General features: G+C 47.5%; 1 protein-coding gene across 21 annotated transcripts in view; it reads right to left on the bottom strand.

Annotated features, from left to right (window-relative positions):
* Positions 1-22,261, bottom strand: part of KCNMA1 (potassium calcium-activated channel subfamily M alpha 1) — a gene marked incomplete at both ends in the record, with an annotated part of 694,964 nt that overhangs the window by 109,075 nt on the left and 563,628 nt on the right. For 14 of the 21 annotated variants that reach the window (XM_079794087.1, XM_079794084.1, XM_079794085.1 and 11 more), the window contains 2 exons: positions 15,218-15,294; positions 21,487-21,573. In XM_079794087.1, coding sequence (XP_079650213.1) covers positions 15,218-15,294; positions 21,487-21,573 — 164 coding nt within the window. Of the gene's footprint in view, positions 1-4,789; positions 4,964-15,217; positions 15,295-21,486; positions 21,574-22,261 lie in introns of all 21 variants that reach the window. The other 7 variants (XM_079794081.1, XM_079794070.1, XM_079794088.1 and 4 more) reach the window with 1 other exon arrangement.

Below are 22,261 nucleotides of genomic sequence, written 5' to 3'. Positions count from 1 at the left end.
AAAAGCAAGTGAGAGGCACTGGCTTCTGTAGCCTCGTCTGCTACCAACAAAGGTGCCCTAAGAGGCCATTCCCGGTCTGTCATTAGTCTCCGGGGAGGGTTACGTGGCTGCCCAGGCCGACTGCCTTGTGTTCACCTCACGAAACAAACTGTAAATGGCCAAATCAGGACATGGGCCATGGCTAGCTCAAGAACTAGAGTATGATCCAAAGTATCATGGGGGATGGGGGGAGGGAGAGAGAGAGGGGGGGGGGAAAAGAAGGGATGGGGGGAGGGAGAAAGACTACAAGTAAAATAAACAAAGAAAATTTAGGATTGGGGAGCTGGAGGAAACCACCCAAAACTATACATAAAAGGAATGAGATAATGATAGGCTGTTGATGTTTAAATGCATAAATTAAATCTCCCTTTAGCAGGCATTGGAGACTGTCAGCACAGGGTGTGTCCTATTATGGACATTTTCCTTCCTAGAGCTATTCCCAGCCTCTGCCCCAGTATCTGATGTCATGCACTTCAAAATGCCATTAGTTCACTCAAGTGGCTTCAGTTCTATTGATGATGTTAATTCTCTGCCTGTACAAACCAAAGGCTGCTCGGGATAAGCTGATTGTTGTTTATTATCTGACAAGACTCAAGATTACACTGAACTGGTTTGGGTATGTCTCCCTTCAACCCAATTGTATCGGACTTCTCGTCCCAAACTAACCCCTGGAGTCGAATGTCTCCTTGCATTAAATTTCTAGCTGAAGTAAAAGTCATGCACCATTTAAAATTAGCTACAGTGCTTTGGAAAGGGGCTTAAGCAATTGTGCAGGTTTAAACTATTAGTAAATGCAAAGGTTGGTGTGAGCGATCACACATGTACTTTAACTAAAACTATTTCCAAGCCCAAGTCTAAGACCTGTTTCTCTCCCAGCACATGATTCATTTGTCCATGCCACTGTCACTGATGGTGCGGCCAGCATCCTGTCAGGCAGGTCTCAGCAGGTTTGAATCGATAGGCCCTGTGCTGTCACTGCGTCACAATTTTAATTGTCCCTTTCTGTTAGACTTAGCAATCAGATCGCAGGCAAGACAAATAAGAAGAATAAATTCCGAACAGAGAACAAGGACCATTTTACAAAATTTTATTGAGGGGAAGTGGAACTGATTGGAACCTAAATCTATATTTATATGTGTGTCTGTTGCTAGACATATATTTTTATATTTGATGGTACTAGAACACAGCTGCTTGTAAAAAGATTTTTATGAGTGGTTTCAAGAGAGCTGGTACTCCCGCCGAGGATCTTCTGAAGTGGAAACCAAGTCGGAATAACCAGTCAGGGACGCTAGGTGCACCCCGCCCAGCCTACCACCCTGAGCAGCGCAGTCTTGCCCCAGGCGGGACAGCCTGGTTCGGAACCCTCATTGGTCACTCTGCCTTCCTTTTCTGACACTGTCTTTTAAGTCTTTCGTAAAGGACTCCTTCCTCTTGGCAGATCTTTTTATCATCACAGTCTGGCACATCTCTGGTGAGATGAATAGAAGGAGACGCCCGTGAGAGCAGCCCCTGACTTAACGGAAGCCGATGGGGGTAATGGGCCACACCTCGGAGGAGAGGTGAGCGGAGCAGGCAGGTCCTGCTGTTGGCAGGCAGATTTCTAAAACTGTGTGAACACTTTAATACGTTACCACTCCTCTGGGAGCCGGCTACTTCTCTTCCCACTTCAGAAAACACATAATGGGACTTTGTGTTTCAATTTAATGTCCCTTGAAAACGGAAATCTTTCCCCTTATAAGAAAAAAAAAAAAAAAGGAGTAAAGAGGGAGACGAAAGGCGAGAGAGAAACGAATTAGGCAGCCTCGGGAGCACGCTGGCTCAATGGGGAAACTGCGACCAAAGCGGGCTCCGTAATCGTATAATGACCTTTAATGAGTGTCTTGGGAAACAATACAGCCCCAGCATAAAAGACAAAGGGCAAAGCCCATCATGGCTCCGCTGACACTAATTCAAAATGATTTTCAGAACAACCAAAGAATGTAAGAGAAGTAATCTGATCCGCCCATCTGACCTCACTCTGATTCAAGGGCCCTTCTCCTGCCATTTCTAATTGTCAAACCCTCCACATTTCACATCTGCTCATATTTAATGAAAAGCCCGCTCTCACCACTGCTCTTTGAGTCAACCAGCTCTGTCAAACGGGCACCACCCAACCCACCAGCCTCGCGGGAAGGCCGGGTTGCTGTTGGAGCTCTGCCAGTAGAATTCCACATAGAGATAGACGTTTTTTAATTGGAGAAGAAGGGCTTATGTGGGCGCATCAAGGGGCTCAAATTGGAATGGGTTTTCCTAACTTATTATTAATGGTCAAAGGTGAGTGATCTCACACAGGCATGGATGAAATCTGCTTTTGTTTGATGGAGTGACGACGGCAGAAAGACTGATGAAACAGGGGAGGCAACCCCCCCTAACCCCGAGCTGTCAGTACCAGTTAAGGCTTCCACATGCAGCCCGAAGCCCCATGATTTCCACGGTGGGGCTGATTTCAGAGGGGCAGGAAGGACAACAAGCTCCCTCACAGGATGTTTCTGAGAGCACAGGGCAATCCCAACCCAAGCTATTCTTCTCCTGGCCTCCATCAACACTTAAGATTAAATTGCAGAGCCGAGAAATCCCTCCAATTATGGCTTCTCCTGGAAAAATGGAAATTACACACACTGGGTATGATGGGCCTCACCCAGGTTTTGCTGTGACTGGAATGGGTGACCCTGGCCAAGACATGACCACAAAGCCCTAGTTCACAGCCCGAGTGGCTCCTTCCTTTCCTCCACTGAACCTCTGGCCAAGGTTTGAGAGCCCAGCAATTATCTGGAAACAGCAGTTACGCCGTGGGCAGAAGGGTAGCCCAGTGGCTGACGGTTACATTCTCCACAGTCAAAGCCAAGTGGCCAACTGGTGCCACCACAGCGCGCCCCGCCGCTCCTCCGCCCCAGCTCATGTCTCTGAAGCTGGCATCTTGCCACACGTAACAGACACACAAATTCTTTGTGTGGTTGTGACGGAGTACACCTTGGTAGTATCACAGGACGAGAGAGAACTCTTACGATGAGAATAAGGGGTAAGAATTCATACTGTGGCATCTGTAAGACACATTTTAAAGCGGACCTTCTTTCTAAAAGTTCCTTTTTAGCAATGTCAAGATAAGACTTAGACAGTCCCAAATCCCTCTCAGTGCAGCCTCCATTAGCTATCACTTTTACAAATGAGTCTTGTTCCTTGGCACTGTGCTGGGGAGGCAGTGAATCATCAGTTTGAGAGGATGATTCTCGGTCCTAGATCTAACTTTTCCAGATGACACCAAGACAGCTCAACGCACACATCACGCCTCAGACCTGAGCTGCAGGCACGGACACCAGCACCTGGCCAGGGGCCCTTCTCCACTGCACACGGTGAAGTTAGGACTCTCTCAGCCCTCAGGGCCTCGGTGTCACTGTCACCCAAGCACACCGGGCTGGGACCACCTTCCACGTCAGCACAGGTGAGTGGGGCCAGTTTTCTATGGGAGAAAATGCTCAAGAGCGGAGGGCTCTTCTCCATCCTTGTTGCCAGGGGGAATGAACCCAGCAGGTGGAAGTTTAATCCCACCGGCTTTGCGCACTTAGGGGAGACACTGGATGGCAATACGGTCACCGATAAATGTGTTAGTTGCTTTTAAGAGGAAGGGATGAAGCACAAAAGGATTGTCTTCTGCCCTACAAGCTACCAAACATGTGAAGATAAGGTTGCAGCTACATTTATGGCATCCAGGTCCTCATGCGGAACCGCCGTCAGAGGCGCACCCCCTTCCCAGCGTCGCTCTGTACAAGCGGGAGCTTTCAGGGACATCACCTAGGAATCATGTCAGCAATCGCCAGCAAAGCCCCGGCTGGGGACGGAGATGAGGGCTGTCTCAGGAACCTGGCACAGCTCAGCTCCGTCAGCTGCCAGCTCAGGACCTCCACGGGCCCTTTAACAGCCCTGAGCGTGCAGGCAACCAAGAAGGCTGACCCCAAGGGCCCGTGTGACACACTCAAGGAGCTCATGGAGGTTCGCTGCTTATGGTTTTGGTTATTCGGAATCACAACTGCTATAAGATGCCTTAAACAGGGGGCTACATTTTTGGAAAAATAAAAGGTAAATTTGGAACGATGCTTTGAATTAGTCATCGTTCTGAGGGGGAGCTCCAGACTCCACCAGCTTATTTACTAGTAGGTTGGGAGAACAGTTTTTTTCAGTGCACAGGACACAATTTGGCACGGGGGGAACGAGATACAGATTAGGGGGACACAGTCAAAAAATCCTCCTGCATTGAAATCCTGCTGTATTTTGGCAACTATCTAAACTCATTAAAAAGAATTTACAGTTAGAGCTGGCCTGTTCTCGCTACACCATTTTCCTTCCTCCCCTTCGACCCAATCCAATGGCTCAGCTTTCCCCAAATAGTAAGATAGGCATTTCCACACATCTCTATATTAATATTGAATTTGATTTGCTGTCACCTTAATTTTCATCTATATTTATTTAAAGGGGAGAAGGAGACTGTCACCAGACTGTAACATCACAGTCCCACACGCTATTCCAAGAAGCACGCGTTAGCAGACGGCAAGGGAGGCACGTACACAGTGACACAGGCAACTGGGGTGACATATCACCACATACGAGGTCACACGGGGATGGACACTGACTGACAGAACCACAGGGCACGACACAAGACGGGGATGATACCACAGACAGCACAGACACCGAACTGTGTGTGTGGGGTTAAACTTACAGGCACGGAAACTGGTGGAGCAATCATTAACAGAGACAGAAGAAAGTGGGAAGGCTCGCTCACGGGTGTCCACGTCACCACGCACACGGCCTGACATGCATGAGCAGTCACGCTCAGAACGTCCGCAATCAAAACAACATGCCCGTCTCATTCTCTTGTAGATGGACATCTTGGCTATAACCGCGTGGTGGATGAGAGGAGAGGAAGAGCGGTAGTTAATGGCAAGGTCACACAGCAGGGCGGCTGGAAGGGAGCTGAAGGGATTGAACACAGGTCTTAGTTCACATTAACAGTCTTGACCCAGAAAAAAATGCACAGTGACTGTTGGCAACAGTTTGGTTGTACAATGAAAAGAAAGCAGTGAGAATATAAATTGCCTTCATAATCCCCCAAGGCTGTTGTGTATGATTTTTCTCCCCTCGGTGAAGCGGGTGACTGCAGGAAAAGGGCAGGGGTGATTACAATCGGCGTCTTGGATGAGAGGAAGAGCACATTATAGACAGCAAAGATGTAACCAACATTTTTCCCCCGGCACAATTAATACAGGAGGACAAAATATACACACGGCCAATCAATGAACTGCTGACAGGGTACAATAAATGGCTTTTTGCAAGATGCAAAACTAGCTAATATGTAGGCTTTCTAATTCCCATCCATTCCTGGGCACTAGGCAGAGCCCGGGACAGGCTTTCATCAAATTAGATGTGAAACGATTACGTGTTAATATAGGATTCCAGGACACCTCTGCCGAACTTCCCCAGAGTGGGTTGACGTGATGCCTACAGGAATTTAAGTTTACTCTTGACAGAACAAATATCCAAATCTGTCCACATAAGAAATGCAGCTACTCAAGGCTAACGCTGCATGGTTGACATGAAAGGCAGTTCAAAAATAAAACATCACCCAGAGCACAGGAGGGGCTGGTCTATTGGAACGTGTTCAGCTACTCATGGGCGTATTTTCCTCTCAAAGCTGGGAGGATCTGAAAATCCTATCGCCTTTTCTCTCCTTGCTCACCCCGAATTCAGAAAGCAATCGGGCTGTTGGTTAATCATAATTTTTTCTTATGCAGAAAATAGTGGCCAAAATAGATGAAAAATTATGAAACATGAAATAAAAAAAGAGCTCCCACGTAAGAGATTAAGACTCGCCCAGCATCCATAGTGCTTCTAAAGCTAGTATTGTTGGTCCTGCTGCGTGGGGACCCAACTCAAGCGCTCGCCTACAAAAAGGTGGCTGGACCTCACTGCAGTGGCTCTCAATGTCCTTCACCTTTACCCTCCACGCCAGTGTACAGGTAAGTACAATGAGAAGCTTCTGTACCTCCGTCTGAAGCTACAACAGACAAAAACGTTTGCTCACCACGGAGCCTGAACTGGCCTGCTTCCCTCCCTGGTCGCGGGGGGAGAAGAATTCATATTTATCCGAAGCATCACAGCCAAAGAGTAACCGGGACTAAAGGGAGGTGTTATTCCCTGCGTCCACACCTTCCATTTGGAAAGCCGTATTTCCCCCCTTTCTTTTTCTTTGTGGAGCATGGTTGCACCCTTACTTTAAAATACGGCTTGTGGTTTTGCCCTCCTTGAATGTTCACAGTCACCAGGAAGAGGGGTTTAAATCTCTCAAATGGGTCAAGTCCTGTTCTAAGACCTTTATGCCTTGCCATCCAGTATATTTGTCAAGCAGGGGTCACGTTATGATTGTGAGGAACAGGCACTGGGGGAGATGAATGAGAGATCTCTTCAGCAGCAACTCCATTCCTGTGGATGCGGCTCACGTTTAAGTGACGCGTGCTTTTAGCATCCTGGCTAGTCAGTTGCTCAGACCATCGTCATGCAGCCCCAGCCCTGTTCAGTGTGTGGTCGACATCATTCCTGGGCTTGGTTTCTAGGGAGGGGGGGGGGGTTCTACTATAGCATTTGAATCAGAATGGTGTGAATGCCCAGGCACCCCCAAGCAGCAGTTACTGAAATCAAGAGAGGGAAAAAGTCTTCAGCGGAAGACAGGAAAATAAAGTTATTTTAAATGCATCCAGATCTGGTATACAACTTGGAGACCCCTCGCTTGTTTTTTCTTTCCTTGTTCTCTTACTGGAAATATTGATTTGTTATTTACACAGAAGAGGGAAACGAAGATGATTTTTTGTTTCGCTGTAGATAAATTGTTTTGAAAAAAATTTTAATCAAATGCTGTAGCAGAAGAGAAGCCCATCAAACTCTGAAATGCTATGCTTCTCATTAGCAACAGTCCCTGGTTTTCATTTTCATCCTGCCATTTTGGGTTCATATTCAATAATAGAATCTGACACATTTATAGGGAAGGAAAGTTCTTATATATATATACCATCTTGAAGGACAAGAGGAGGGAGGGTGGGGGTGGGATGTTTTGAGACGGTTTTGTCAGAGGTATGCCCGTCATAATGGGTGATTTAAACCTCCTACTTGATAAGGGTTCAGGAGGAGACAGCTTAAACCAGCGCCTCTCAGGGACTGTTTGCAACTGTTCTGCTGGCTCCTCTGGAGACCATGCATTGTTCTAAAATCTCATATTGTTAGCATGCAGGAACAGGCTGAAACTGGTCATCAAAGCAGCAGAAAACCATTTGCTATAAGAAGATTAAATGTTAATTATAAGCAGTCACATTCCAAAGCAGCATATGCATAAAAAGGAAAACATGCTATTACTCGCCATTGCTTCCAGTCATCGCTTTCACACTCACTCCAAATACAAAATAGAAATCTCAGGAGACAAACAAGCACCACACACACATACAAAAAAGAAAAAGAAAAAATCAGCAAGAATGATCAATGAGAGGCTCAAAGACAAGACAGAAACAGTTAAAAAAGATAGAGCCCCAGACACTGACAAGCCTTTGCCAGTGACAATGTCTAGACCCAGGGGCCCCGCCTGCAAGGGTGGCCCTTTTGTTCTGCTCTGCACGGACCCCCTGTCAGGCGTCTTCACCTATGCACTTCCAGGTCCACTTTCTTAAAAGGTCAGGCCCATCTGGTGGCGCATCCACAGGCTCGCAAGGTGTCCCAGCAGCAGAGCCTTCCTCTGGAAACTTCTAGGCTCCTGAACAAGCTTTTGAACTAAAAACGGATGAGGGTATGGCTCCCTGGTGGTAGCTGTTCCAGGAGATGTGGACACTCTGGGTATAAAGTTAGACTCTTCGGTTGTAAAATAAAATTACATCAAAATTAAGTCATGGATCTCCTAATTTGGAAAATACTACCCATTGTCTCCCTCAACTCTCTCTCTCTCTCAGGCTTCCTAATCCTTTGGTTTTGTTTTAGAGAATAGTGGATTTTCAGAATCAATGGTATTTTATTTCCATTTCTCTGGGATTGTTTCCTTTTCTAGAGCTGATGTAGGTTATAAGGTTAACTTCAGATAACAAGAGTGCCATTTAAAATTCCCAAGGTTAGGTTTCAAAGAGCAACTTTGAAAGTTTCAGTATTTATTTAAAACAGAAGTAAATTTCATATCTACTCCCTGGCCACGAAAAGTGCCCTCTCTCCTTTGGTGTTTGCTCATTTTCTTTATTATGTAGTCACCCAATGCTCTTTCCTAAATCCCAGTCCTCAGAAGAGGGAGTTTTCCCCAGGATTTCAATGGTAATACAAAGTAGAGCTCTGAGGACATCTAGTGGACATGTGCAGAAGGGCAGCCAGTTAACATCCTCCCCTAACTCGTTGGCCCTTCTCTGCAAGGGAGCAGAAAGAGGACCCTGCAGGCCTCTAAGAACTGAAATGTGAGCAGTGGCATTTTAATTCAGCAGCTTCTCACGAGAGATGTTGAGGAGGCAGCAGGGTCAAAGGGCTGAGAGGAGCTAGGAGATGTTCCTAGAGTGTTCAAAAGTGGCACACTGCCCCCTGCAGCCATAGGCCCACTGCAGCCCTGGCTGGCAGGGTCTCCTCAAAGCCCCGAGGCAGCTTCCTGAGACGGGGAACAGACAAGAGTGCATCTGGTGGGTGTATAACACTGCAGTTTCTTGTCATTCCATCTTAGGGCTCTGGGAACTTTATGCTCAATGAGCCGCCCCCGTAGGCCAGCTGAGCTGTGGGAGAGCAGAAATATCAGCCCCTGGGGACCTGCTTTTCTCCTTGGCCCACATCAGAAGGTTCTTGTTCTTGGGCTGGTGCCACAGGTTCAGAGAGGTTATGTGGTTGCCAAGAAATAGACCCTGGGTCTCCCCTCCCGCCTAAGAACTCTGTCCTCATCGCTTTGTGGTTGGAGAGGAAAAAGCTTTTATGTGCTTTCCTCCACCACAAGGAAGTGAATAGTCTTCCAATATTTCCATTATGACTTCCTCATGCTATTTATAGAGCCAACATGTAAGTATGTCCCTAATGGCCACCATCAAAGGTTTACTCCTTCCTCGGGTGTAAAACTGGAAGATTTCTCAGACATACTCATGGACAACTTTTCCTGTATCCTCAAAGGTCGTGATTGTGAGGAAGGAAGCCTGTGGAGACGTGGCTGCTGTAGATGGGCTTTAGTTACTGCTCTTTCCTTGCATCAAACTGACAATGAGCTGTCAAACCCGGGCCTCTGCTAGCTTGCCCTTCCCAGCCAAGCCTGGCATGGAAGAGGGACGTGGAGGCCATCCTGTTCTCAGCACCATCTGCCTCCTGCATCCACAACCAAATTGTCAGCCAATTTCCAATTGCACACCCTTAATTTCCAGGGTGGGCTGGAAGGGGCAGGAAAAGCAGTGCTGGGCTGAGAGGCTCAGATGGAGTTTTCCAACTCCTGGGGGCGGGGGAGGGGGGATAGTTTAGGTTTTAAATGGAGCAATTCAGGGGGAAACTGTGGCAGGCAAGAAAAAAAATCTGCCATTCAATTCATAGACACTTGTCAGATCACAACCTCATGTTTAAAATCAATCCAATGCGGGAAGGATTACTTCCAAGCCTCCACCCTGGAGCTGCGCCTCATATGCTCTTGCAACTAAAATTACAGGGAAAACATCCAGGGAAGAAAACGTTCGCCGAGGTGTAAGGCGGGGGCGTTTGCTTGACGTGACACTGGGAATCAGAGGGCATTCTTTCAAGTCCTATAAATGAGCAAAATTCCTCCTATTAGCTTCTGGAGGGAGAAGAAAGGTCTTGCAGGTGTTTTTTTTCCCCAAAACGAAAGAGAGGGAAGGAAAAGCTAGTTAATGTCAGCAGCTCAGAGCCCTCCGAGCTGGTCGATCCTGCCCTCTCAACACCACATTGTGGCGGGAGAAGGCAGAGGGATTTGGCACTAGAGTTGTTTGTTGATTGACTGACATCAAGACTCCCCTCGGATTCTGAAGGATCGCTAGATTCTGTCAGCGCTCTGCGGGAATAAAAATGGCCCTCAAGCCACCCCTGGGGGTGTTCTGCAGGTGAAGGGAGCCCGCAGAGTCGCTTCTGGCAGAATCGGGCATGGGACTGCGGAAGGTCACTGCTCTCTTTCGTTTGTACCCTGAGCGTTCTGCCCCTTCAGCCTCTGAAGACAAGCCAAAACCAGACGGCCAACCTGCCTCTTGCTGCAAAGGAGTCGGAGAGGACCAAGTGCTGAGCCGTCTTCTCCACATCCCAGGGCCACTGGCCTGAACGGGGCTGCAGGCTGCCCCTCGTCTTCAGTGGTCTCAGGTACATGAGGGAAACCCCACGCTCATTTCTGGTGCCGCCGAGAGCAGCATCGCTCTAGGCCACATGGAGACGCTGGCCCTGAAAGGGGCACCTCTGGGTGGGAGGGCCCTACTCCTCCAGTGAGTCAGGGCGCTCGGGGCCTCACATCCACGTGCTCAGACTTCTGCAGAGCTCATGGGTGAAACGGAACATTCTCCTCGAGCCACCTTTTCCGCCTTCAACAAGTAGATGTTTGCTAAACCAGTAAGCATCTCCCAAGATACCTGACTAACACCTGCAGAGGAACTGGGGATGTCCTAGTGGGTCCTGATTGAAGGAGGAACCTGAGTTTAAAGCAAGGGAACTTCATAGATTCATAGATTTCATAGATTGTCGGAAATAATTACCACTGCGGGAGTACTTGTCTCCATTAAGGTCGTTTAGATACTTACAGTCGCAAAGCTGGGTGTCCAATTAACTCTCTAGCCCGCACTTTCTCATATAGAGAGGCACATATATTGTAATAAATACATCACTCTCTCTATAAAGTAGCTCCACACTTATATATAAAAATGTACATTTTTACATATAAAGTACTGTGGTACATATAGTAAATATATATATATATATATATATATATATATATATATATATATCTCACAACACAGGAATAAATATATATGTAGTATATGTGTTTGCTTCAGGATAGGAATTCGAGCTCGAGAGTCGAGGAGACCAAGTGTAATTTATCAAAGGCAAGCGTGACAATGACCCCCAATCGATGAGGTGTCTGGAGCTACAGTGGTAATTACCTCAGCCTACTCAGTGTCCCCTCAAGGTTCTGAGACAGGCCCTCACGAGAAACACTGTTGTCAAGGTCTTATTTTCAAATAGAAAAATAAGACAGTGCCAGAGGCTGGCTAGAAGCTGGGGGTGGGGGGCGGACAGAGGGGGTCCTGCTCTCAGGTTCTCCAGCTCCAGGCTGCTCTGCAGACTGTTGGGTGAGGGAGTTGGGGCATGGGTCACTGCTACATGCAACATAAATACCACAAGGAAAAAAGAGACTGAAACTGTACAGAAAATAAAAGAAGAGTCTCTTCTAGAGAAAGACAGGGGGACTGGACTCCGGGCTGCTGGGAACCCGTGTTACTCACAATATATCACTACCAGTGTGCGGTTAAAATAGAGTAGGGGCCGTATTCCAAGGCAGCAAAGAGAAAAATAAATCAAAAATATGTCAATGATTAGAAGTTCAAGAAAATTCCTTCAAACACATCGATTTAGACATGACTTGTCCCCGAGGAGTCTACCCTTTGGCCAACTTTTAGAGGCTGGGGGAGAAAATGTCAATCATTAGACCAAGTTCGTTATACAGAAAAAGAAAATGGGTAAATGGATTCTGAGAGCTTGCTCCTTGGCCAGACACCAAATGTGGCCCTCTTCCTTGATGGAGAGCTATGAAGAAATGGAAAGAAATGCAAGAGTTAAACTGTACTCCCACAGAATTGCCAGGCATGGAATGGCCACACTCGGTATTTCTCCAGAGAGTATGACATGAAACGTTCAACGTTATTGAACCAAAGTGAACGGGGGGATGGAGGTGGGGAGGACAGGGGAGAGCGGGGTTGGGAGAGGAGGGGCAGGAAGCTGTGAATGAGGACCAGTGACTGTCACCAGTTCTGCCCTTGTGGAGATGTATCACCCAGGGTGGATTATTAACACCTGGCCTAACAGATTTGGACAAATGACTCTGTGGGTCGGCTGCCCTCTCCAACTTAGGGCATCGGGCAGTGTGCATTCAATTCATTATTGACAATTCCAGCTCCTTCTAAGGCAAGTTTCTTTGCAACCAAAACCTAGCTCCCCCCATTTCCTAACCTGCCTGGTATGCCTCATGTTTAATAGCTCATTTATTCTAACCACCACTTACACCTACACACCTGCATCCTGCCCTCTGGGGCACAGGCTGCTGTGTCCTTTTAATTGGGAAGAACAATATTTGGGAAATTCTGATTGTTGTCCAACATGAACCTCACAGCTGAGGGCTGCCGTGAGATGGAGCCCACGTGGGGAGGAGGGTGCAGAGCGAAGGGAGTGAGACCCTGGCTGCACCGGCTTGGCGTTGGAGAGGCAGTCCTTCCGTGGCAATCTGTGCTGTGCATGATGGGAGCTCATCCGCCCCTCGAGCTGAGCCAATGTGAATGGAAATGAAGAGAGTAAAATTGTTTCAAACAATTATGCGCCTCTCTGTCCAGGATGATGTTAAAGGCCGCTGCTGTTTACGTGCCTAGAACCAAGATGGGAGAATGTCCTAGAGGCCAAATCCTCATTTCTAGGGACTTAAAATTCATCTGCTGGGTCCCACTACAGTCCCTCTGAGGAAGAGCTCAGCGGGAGTCCGACAGCTTTCTCTCCTCCCTCTGTTCCACTCCTGCCCACGACTCTGCTCTCTGTCCAGTCACCAGGGAGATCGACAGGAATGGATGATGTCATTTCCTTGCTTAAAAACGGCTATATTTATTGTAGGACTAAAGCCCACTTTTCTTACCACGGCACCTGCCTTCCTCTGATCTCATCTCGCACCCCGCTCTCCAATCCCACCAGCTCCCCTGCCAGTCTTCCTTCCCTCAAACACTGCAAACTGACTTCTACTTCTGGCCTTTGTCCCCCTCTTCTGCCTCCCTGGACTGGGCCTCGGGGTCAGGGCCACCTCCCAAGGGAGGCTTTCCAGATCTTTCTAGCTAAAGCAGCATCTCTGCAGGGTTCCTCACACCTTCAGGCAGTCTCCAATCTCTTCACAGCCCCTGTCTCTACCTGAATGGATTTCATTGTTTCTATGATCACTGTTCTATGATCATTCACTAGAGTGAAGGATTGGGGGCGGGGAGGGGGGCAGGGGCCCTGTCTTGTTCATCACTCCATCCCTAGCATCAAGAATAGCGCCTTGCACAAACAAGGTACTCAAACTCTAGGAGTGATGAATCAATAGTGCGCTTCACTGATGCCCCATGCGACCCAGTGAATAATTCTCTGTGAATTATTGGCCTCAAGGCTCTCCTGCGTCTCCCCTCTCACGCCACTGCGAGACTCTCCTTACAAAGGGGTTCAGCCTCCTGCACTTGTCACTGTCTTACTTCCCCCTCCGATGGGGTGTTGCTTCTGATGGAAATGATGGGAGATGCCTGGTCCGCTGGGCTGTGCTTTGCTTTGAGCTCACAGCCAGTGAGGCAAGGCTGGGGTGGACCTCCTGCTGAGAAGGGCCTTTTGATTCAGGGACTGGGTTCCTTCTGTGTCTTAGCACCCTTAGACACTCTTCCCGATCTGTTGTCAGAACAGAAGAATTCTCAGGCCCCAAGAAGTCAGAGGCTCTTGTTCTGAGATTTCCATAAATATCCCTCTTGGTGGGTATCAGCGTTGAGAGGAGGGGTCTCTGTGTGTTAAGTCCATGAAGAAGGGGGAGCAAACCGCAGGCCCAGCTGCCCCAGACTCGGGAAGCAGCCTGAGCAGATTTCTAGACACCGCTCCAGACCGAGTGCCCCGCACAGGGATCTGCCCGAGGCTGCGTGTCTCTGAGCCCTAGCAGAGGCACCGGCCTCTCACTGGGTTGGCATTTACTGTGCCCCTCCCCTAGGGGTGCAGTAATAAACCCTGTGTCCGCCAGTCGGTATGTCCCGGGAATGGGGTTCTCGGCTTGGTTCCTGCTCTGAAAAAGCACTTTGTGGGACGATCCTTTATAACTGCACTCCTACTCATCAGACCCACGGTCACACACTTTGCCCTGTCTCCTGACCCAAAGGTGGGGGCACAGCACCGAGAGAGGCCTCGGGCAGGCCCGAACCTGACTGCTGGGTCTATGTCACTCTCAGCCACCTCATCCTGTCAGTGACCTGGAAGCCTTAATTTCTTCTTTTTGTGAAACGGGATTAATACCCCCCCCCCCCTGCCAAGTATGCAGGGTTATGGTGAGGAGCAAAGCAAATAATGATCCTAAGGCGCTTTGAAAAGACTAAACATAGGAAGGCAGGCGTCATCACCGTTTCCTCTAGGGTCGTGATCTCTATTAGGCAAGGCAACGTGATCACCGCCAACAGCACGGCCTTCTCCAGCAAAGCCCGCTCCAGGCCCACTGTCACAACCCACATCCCTGACATCCTCTCAAGAGGCCCCACTGGCAGGTAGAAGGGGTTTGAGGTAGGCCGTGCCAGAAGCCACCGAGCCCAGTCTCGTGGACCCCAAAAGATCATTGGTGTCTGACATTGGTCCCTGGGACAATGAGAAAATCCACTGGCCATGGCCAAGTTCTTTCCTTGGGCCAATCTGAAGGTATTGCAGTTGGAAGCTCTGGCCTTTGGTACCGAAACCTGCAGCCATCCAATGGGAAGAGTCAGCCCCATTCGGGAGACTGAGTCCTCACCCGCGGTTTCCTCTCTGCCCTAGTCCAGCAGTCTGTACCCTGGGCATTCCCAGACCCACTGGGAATCACGGTGCAGAAACGCCCTCCTCCATGGCCTTAGCTGCCCTCCTCTCCGCACACCATACTCACTGTGTTCGCCTGGACACCCCTCGAGGCGTCCTGTTAGAGACGGAGTGGGACAGGGCACTAGGTCTACGCCTAGGTGTTGGCGGTGGTGATTTTTCAACCTCTGCTCTAATAAAGCGAGGACAGGTATTTATTTCATGTCTCTTTAAACTGCTGGGTGAAACATAAACATATTCAAGAAAGCTCTTGATGTTTAGTGTTTCTTTAATCGGAAAAGGAGAAGGGAAATGAATTCGGGGAAAAGGAAGGAGAGAGGGAGGGATGGGGGAAAGAAACGCTACTTACGCCGTTTGCAGCCGCATTTTTTTATTCTTTTGGGATCTGTGATGTCATCATGACAGGCCTTGCAGTAAAAAAATGCCCTGGAGAAAGAGAATGGAAAAACTGACATGTTTCATAATCCGCCCAAATGAAATGAGCACCACATTTCCTCCACCGTGGTGCCAAATTAATGAAACACGCCGGCCCTCGCTGCCTTTCATCTTTTGAGAGGTTTAGACGTTTACAGACGGAAATGTTTGTTGCAAGACCATTTATTTCAAACACAGGTCTCTGTGATTTGAGTTAGTGCTTCTTTTAATAAACTTTCATTTGAAAAGGAACTGGGGGAAAGGTTGCTGATGTGACCGTGCGTCTGCTCGCCCGTCTTTCATTCGGAGCGCAGCCTTCAGGACTGCTCCTCGGAACCCGGGGCAAGCAGCCCGGGGTGGGAAGTGAAATCCGTCTCGGAAATCCTCCGTCTGGTTAACTGTATATTAAAGGGGCACAAGGATGGCGTTCCTCAGTCAAATACAAATATCCGCCCTGTCACTCTGAGAGCGTCCTTGCATTTCAGGAGATTAGAAAGGGGAAATCAAAAGTGATGGGTCTAGGGGCTCCTGTCAATTTCCTTCTGGGATCGCATCACCCATATTTACTGCAAAGTTGGCTGGACCAAGTCCCGTAGTCTCCGGCCTCGAGATCATATAATAACTGAAGGCTTTCTTCTCACCGAGGGGCCCAGCTTAGCTGACCGCTGGAATGGGGTGGGCAGAGGGTATTATAGGGTTGGGGTGAGTAGAAGGAGGCCCAGAGACAGCAATCAATCAATGGGAATATCCCCTCATCTGACTTAAGTGTCAATATGTGATGATAAAGTGCACTGGCCATGTCCACGTTAATTTGGATGAGGCAGAATAAAGCCGAGCGCTATTTAAAATGCTCAGGGTCTAGAAAAACAGCCCCGGCCGGAGGCCTGTGTCCTCTCAGTGCTGGGAGGCACTAAAATTCACTGGAACAACTTCACAACCTTCTGAGTCCGGGGACTAACAAAACTCCTGGCCTAGCACCTTCCCCACTCCCACCACGAAGGTGAATGCCAGGGATAAACATGGCCGTTCCTTGACCAGCGCTATAAAGAAATAAACACATTTCTTGACTACTTTATTCCCAGGTTCCTTTTCATGTTTTTTGCAGGACTGGCATATTTGGAAACCACTGCTAAGACTTTTGATCTGGAAGAGATCTGAGATCTTGCAGCCCAAATCCCTGGGTTTCGGTGTCCTCATTGAGAAATGGAGGAGGTGTCCTAACTGCCTACAGCCATCCTGTACTGGAACCTGGCCAGCACAAGCCTTCTAGATTCAAGCCCCGTGCTCCTTCCACCCTAATAGCTCATCTACTCTTTCCTCAAATGCCAGGTTTCTTCTATTTCACAAAAAATTAAAAGGAAGCTGATTGTTTGCCCTCAGTGGAAATGTGGCTAAAAACCCAATCAATGATGACCTGCCTCGAAAGGGGAAGTGTAGGACAGGAGGAAGCAATTGTGCTTCCATGTCCTTTGCCCATTTCACGCCCCCCCATTTGATGTTCCTACTCATATTAATAATGATAGTTAACATTTGAAGAGCACAGACTTTAGGCCAGGTGCTCTTCTAAGCATTTAATAAGCATTAATGTATTTTATCCTCAAACAATCCTTTGAAAGAGGTGTGATTATTATCTCTGTTTTACAGACAAGAAAACTGAAGAACAGAGAAGTTAAGCCACCTGCCCAAGGTCACACAGCTGAGTGGCAGAACCAGGATTCAAATCCACACAGTCTATTCCCAGTGTCCAAGGTCTTAAACACATCTCTACTAAAGAGATGATGAGGTGGTGACGAGCCTGAATAGACCTTTGAAAAGATAAAGCACAACTAGTTCATAAATCAAAGCTAGATTCTGAAAGTAAAATCCCCACAGGGACCAGGCAGGTAAAGTTAGTGAGTGAAATGGGGTGAAGGTGTGGGTCTGTGGTGACCTAGAGACACATCCCCCAACTGGAGAGGGCAGGGTATGTAAGCTCCAGCTGATTTTTGCCACGTGGCACTTCCTTGCAAGCACCCTTGTTTTCCCCATCCACCTGTGCCTCTCTCATGCTCACAGCCCCCACCTTACTGCACACCTGCATTGAGCAGCTGAGTGTTGCTGGGGAAACAACCTTGCTGAGCGATCTCACTTTAAATCCATGGGTGTGGATTCCAGGAGCCTTTGTACACTTCTCAGGATCTACGCCCTATCTCCTCCTCCCACCTCAACCCTCTCTGCTCTCCTCTCCACGACCTCTCCCGCTCACCTACCCCTTCCTCAAGTAGCCTTAGCTGGGGGCCTTGCCACTGACATCACCAAGACCAGATCTGGATCCTGCTGGTGTTTAGGGTCCCCTTGTCCTCTGGTTTCTCATTGTGCTTGTCTAATGGGGGAGCCAGCAGGAGGCTGAAGGGTGAGAAGAGTCATTCCCCTCGCTACCAGCTTATAAAATGGAAGAACACAGCTCCTGCGAGGCAGCCTTTCCTACAGCACACCCTCTGCCTCGTTCTAACAGCCCTCCTTCCCGTTGACTAGGCCTGGGAGTGGCTCCCCACTGCTACGAACTCTGGGTACTTTGCCATCCTTTGTGGGTTTTCCTTAACTCTGCCCACAACTTTATACATTCCCCTTTTTCCTTTTAAGTGTGTCATCTGTTTCTTGCTAGACCCTCACTGATACAGCATACAAATTTACATCTCCAGTCCTCCTCTTTACCCAGAACTCCAGAATCTTAGAGGCAACTGCCTTTGTGACATCTCCATATACCCTACTTAACACGGCCCAATTAGAATTCTTCAATTCCTTCCACCCCAACATGTTCCTCCTCCCGTTTCACCATCATCCACCCAATTGTGGAAAGCTGGAATCTAGGCTCCATTCTTTATCCTTCTTGTTTCCTCACTTCTATGTCCAGTTCATCAGTGAGTCCTACGAACTCTCCAAAATGTATCCTGAACTGCTCTTACTTCTCACCACCTCCACTCACCCGTCTAGCCCAGGCCATCACCTCTCACCTAATCTACCCAGTAGTCTCTGAGTCTCCTGGCCTCCCCTCCTGCTCCAGTGCATCTGACTCTCAGAGCACTTGCAAAGGCCTTTTAGTAATATAAATCAGACTACGTCACTGCCAGCAAAAAACCTCCCATGACTCCATTTGATAACAAATTCAACCTCTGAATATAGTCCTTCGGGGACTAGCCCTACCGTTCTTTCTAACTTCACCTCACCACTCTACTCCCCCAGACACCCTCTTTTTCCTTCAGTTCCCTGAACACAACAAACTTATTCCCATCATGTCTCCTCCTCCTTTCAGATCTCTGCATGATGGATTCTTCCCCATCACCCCAATCTCTGCTCTATCGTCACTTGCTCCGAGCCACCTTGACTTACACTCAATCTAAATCAGTGACCAGCTGCATGAATGCTTTGCACCAAGAATAAACACAGCTGTACTTCTCCCTCCCTGGAAGGGAGCCCATGAGAGCAGGGACTTCTTTCCATCGTTTCCCTGGCACCTAGTACAGTGTCCCTGGAAGTGAGTGCCCTATTGACGTTTGATGGATGAATGAATGTTGCTCAGTAATGTTGGATCTGCATGTTTTTCAGGAGACTCCAATAAATAGGGATTTTTATATAAGATTAGGACTTATTCAGCTTGGAAACTATTTGTGTGTTTTTTTAAATTGTGGCTCAAATCATGTCTATAAGCCAAACTGAGCCAATGAGGCACCATTCTGTGACTCCCACATTAAATACTACGGGAAGGTTACTTAAAAAGCAAAATGCTTAGTAGCCAGGAGTAAAGGACAAGGGCCCAAATGCTTCTCCCAGAGTGACCTCGTTAAAACTGGAATCAGATGGTCTCATCCTCTTTTTTTCTCCCCTAAAATACTACATCCGAAAGTTTAAACCAGAATCCGTTAACTTCCTTTGTTGCTTTTTTGCAGCAGAGGGTGCAACCTCAATACGAGAGCATCATAATCTACTTTTCCATCTGCACAAAACTTGTTTAGTTTCATTCAGATCTCCAAAGCCCTTCTGTGGCTTTCTGCAGTCTTCATCTATTTGCAGTCCCCTAACTGACAGCTTCTGCTCTGACACATCACGCAGCCCGGGAATTACAGGCCGGCGCAGCTGATTGTGTCAGCATGTATTTGTGAAGACCATAAAGCACTGAAATGAGACACACTGCGCTCCCCAATAGAGGAGGTGATTTGTTTTTTGGACGGTCTGGTATTTGTGACATTCATTAGTGAGAGATGCAACAGGAAATAGAATTACACAAATGGGAGCCTCATGTTCTACCTGCGGTGCTCCTCAGCCCCCTGCCCTGAGATGCCGCTTCCGGCGTTGTAGCTCCGTCTGGCCGTGAGCACAACCTTCTCTTCCAGAGGACGAAAAGAGTGTTCAGTCCCATTCCCCCGCCCAAGGTTCCTCTCAGGTGGACCCAGTTCTTGGGGTACTCCTAAGACAGTGGGGATCCTGAATCGGATAAAGAGGTTTTCCTCCCTCACGCCTGCGTAATGGGAATTTTGCAGAAGTAAATTTAAGCCATTAGATAGCTCGGTTTAAATTGTCGTTGTTGTTGTTGTTGCTTTTCCACCGAATTTCCCCACCCCCCCGAAAGCTGTTATGACTGGTGGCTAGTGTGCAAGAGTGCATGATGAGTAAGCACCAGCTGTCAAACATCATAGTTCTGTGCTCAGCGTGTCAGGCTCAGTCTTGGCAAATAATTAGGAACGTAAGACTTCCTGGTTTTAAATCCTGGCTTTAAACGAGCAGTGTGGCTTAGGCAAGTTAGTTAACCAACCTGTGCCTCAGTTTCCTCATATGTAAAATAGGAATAGTAATGCTGTCTCATAAAGTTGTTGAAAGGAGGAAATGAGTTCATCAATGCCTGGTGCCTGGTACTCAAAACAGGGCCACATATTAAACTCAATAGGTCTAGTAAATGCATGCGTTCACCAGTCACTGAGAGTCAACAAATGTACACGGCTGGGGGTTGGGGTGTGGCTTAGCGCACATAGGAACATGGGCTGACATGTGTTAAAAGTGCTGCAGAAAGTCACACCATGCGACAACAGAACCAATTACCCCTCGTGAGGTGGTGTGATCATGGGCTAATCATTCGCCGAATGTTGTTTAGGAGCTGCAACTCTTGGATTTAAATATAGTTGTCAATATGTAATTTTTATTTATGTTGACAAAATTACTACAGTGTTTTTCTCCAATATATGGCTTATTTGGTAAAATATGTTAAAAAATAACAATGAATTAATAACAAAAATATAACCTGTTAATTAAATTATAAGCTACTCTAGATTAAAAGCATTTTAAAAATAGCAGGGTGTTAACTTTCACATATGACATACGGACCGGAAATTTTGTTCATTAAATCCAAAGTCCATTAAATCGAGGTCTAAAAAATCGAGGGTTTACTGTACTAATAAAGGTGCCATAAACCATTGAGGCCAATGAAATCCTGGCTATCCCTGACGTCAGCCACTTACCTAGAAGGCCACAAATAGGAATATGGCCAGTTCAGTATTTCATCTGAAATTAATCCAAACCTTTATTTTTTTATTATTTTTTTAAATGTATTTTATTGATTTTTTACAGAGAGGAAGAGAGAGGGATAGAGAGTTAGAAACATCGATCAGCTGCCTCCTGCACACCTCCTACTGGGGATGTGCCCGCAACCAAAGTACATGCCCTTGACCGGAATCAAACCTGGGACCCTTCAGTCCACAGGCCAACACTCTATCCACTGAGCCAAACCGGCCATGGCAATCCAAACCTTTAGAGATTCCATTTGGCACTTAAAGTAAAAAACTGATAATTCTCAAGTAAAGAGCAGTGGACGAGGAGTCAGTTGTCCTATGCTATGTTGTTCTGGGTCATCAAGCATCGGGGGCCGGAAACAATCAATTGAGCTCTCTGGATCTCTGGTTCCTTCCTTAGGAAATGAGGGAGGAGCTAACCAGGCCCTCCTAGCTCTGAAATGTTATTCTAAGTCAAAGATGTGGAGCTGGTTATGTGAAGAGGAGCCCAGGGAAACATTTGAAAGCACAATCCTTTCTTCCTAAGATTAGTTAGGAAGATGCCCAAAGGCCTGTTAGGACGTTCTGGGGTTCAGGCCCTGTACATACAGAAGCAGGGCCACCTCAGGGGGTCAAGATGTTTACGCTGGAATGAAAAGGAAGGCAGGTGAAAATAAACTCTTACCTTTTAACTTCTTTGGCATCACTTGCGATGAAAAATCCTAAAGTACCTTCTTGGATCTTAAGATGGTTTCCAGGATTAATTAATATACTGCTCAGTGAACAAAAACAAACAAAGAAGACACATTTGTCAGGTCATGTTCTGTGCAAAATCTTGAAGGCTATACGGTATTGTTAATTGTATAGGGGGCCCACTAGTCTAATGCTGTCCCCAAAGATTTCGTCTAGAGCTTGAGGTTCACTGTCCCACACACTTAACTGGATAACGCCATCATAAAGCTTGGCTGTTCAAGTCCTAGGTTGGCATACTCAGAAATCAAAGCAAATCTAGGTTTCAGGGCCAGGTTTTTATAATGGGGTTGCCATCATGGGCTTCTGGTTTGAAGCAAAATTCCCAATAATGTGCCCCTTAGAAAATGCTGTTGATGGTCAACAGAGTGTTATTAGTCTAATAAAGCTATTGCTACACCGATTTTCAGTTAGATGACAGAGCATTAATGGGACCCCTATATGCATACAGAAACAGACATGTATACACACCACATACCACTGCAGGGAATGGTACAAGACACCCATACCAATGCAGAAGCAAGAACGTCTGCATGACATGATAAGGACATGGAAGTGGATTCCATGTGCAGTCTGTGTGGAAAGAACTGGGTCCACCAGAACAGTGAAAAAACAAAAACAAAATGCAAGCAATCAGAAATACTTAATGATTCCAACCTGCCGTTTACAAAAAGGTAAGAGAGTCTTTGAATAAGGTGCATGTCTAGCAC

This window comes from Cnephaeus nilssonii, assembly GCF_951640355.1.
Source record: "Cnephaeus nilssonii genome assembly, chromosome: 16".
Classification (NCBI taxonomy): Eukaryota; Metazoa; Chordata; class Mammalia; order Chiroptera; family Vespertilionidae; genus Cnephaeus; species Cnephaeus nilssonii.
The sequence above is the reverse complement of the archived record's forward strand: the minus strand, read 5'-3'. Positions and strand labels throughout refer to the sequence as shown.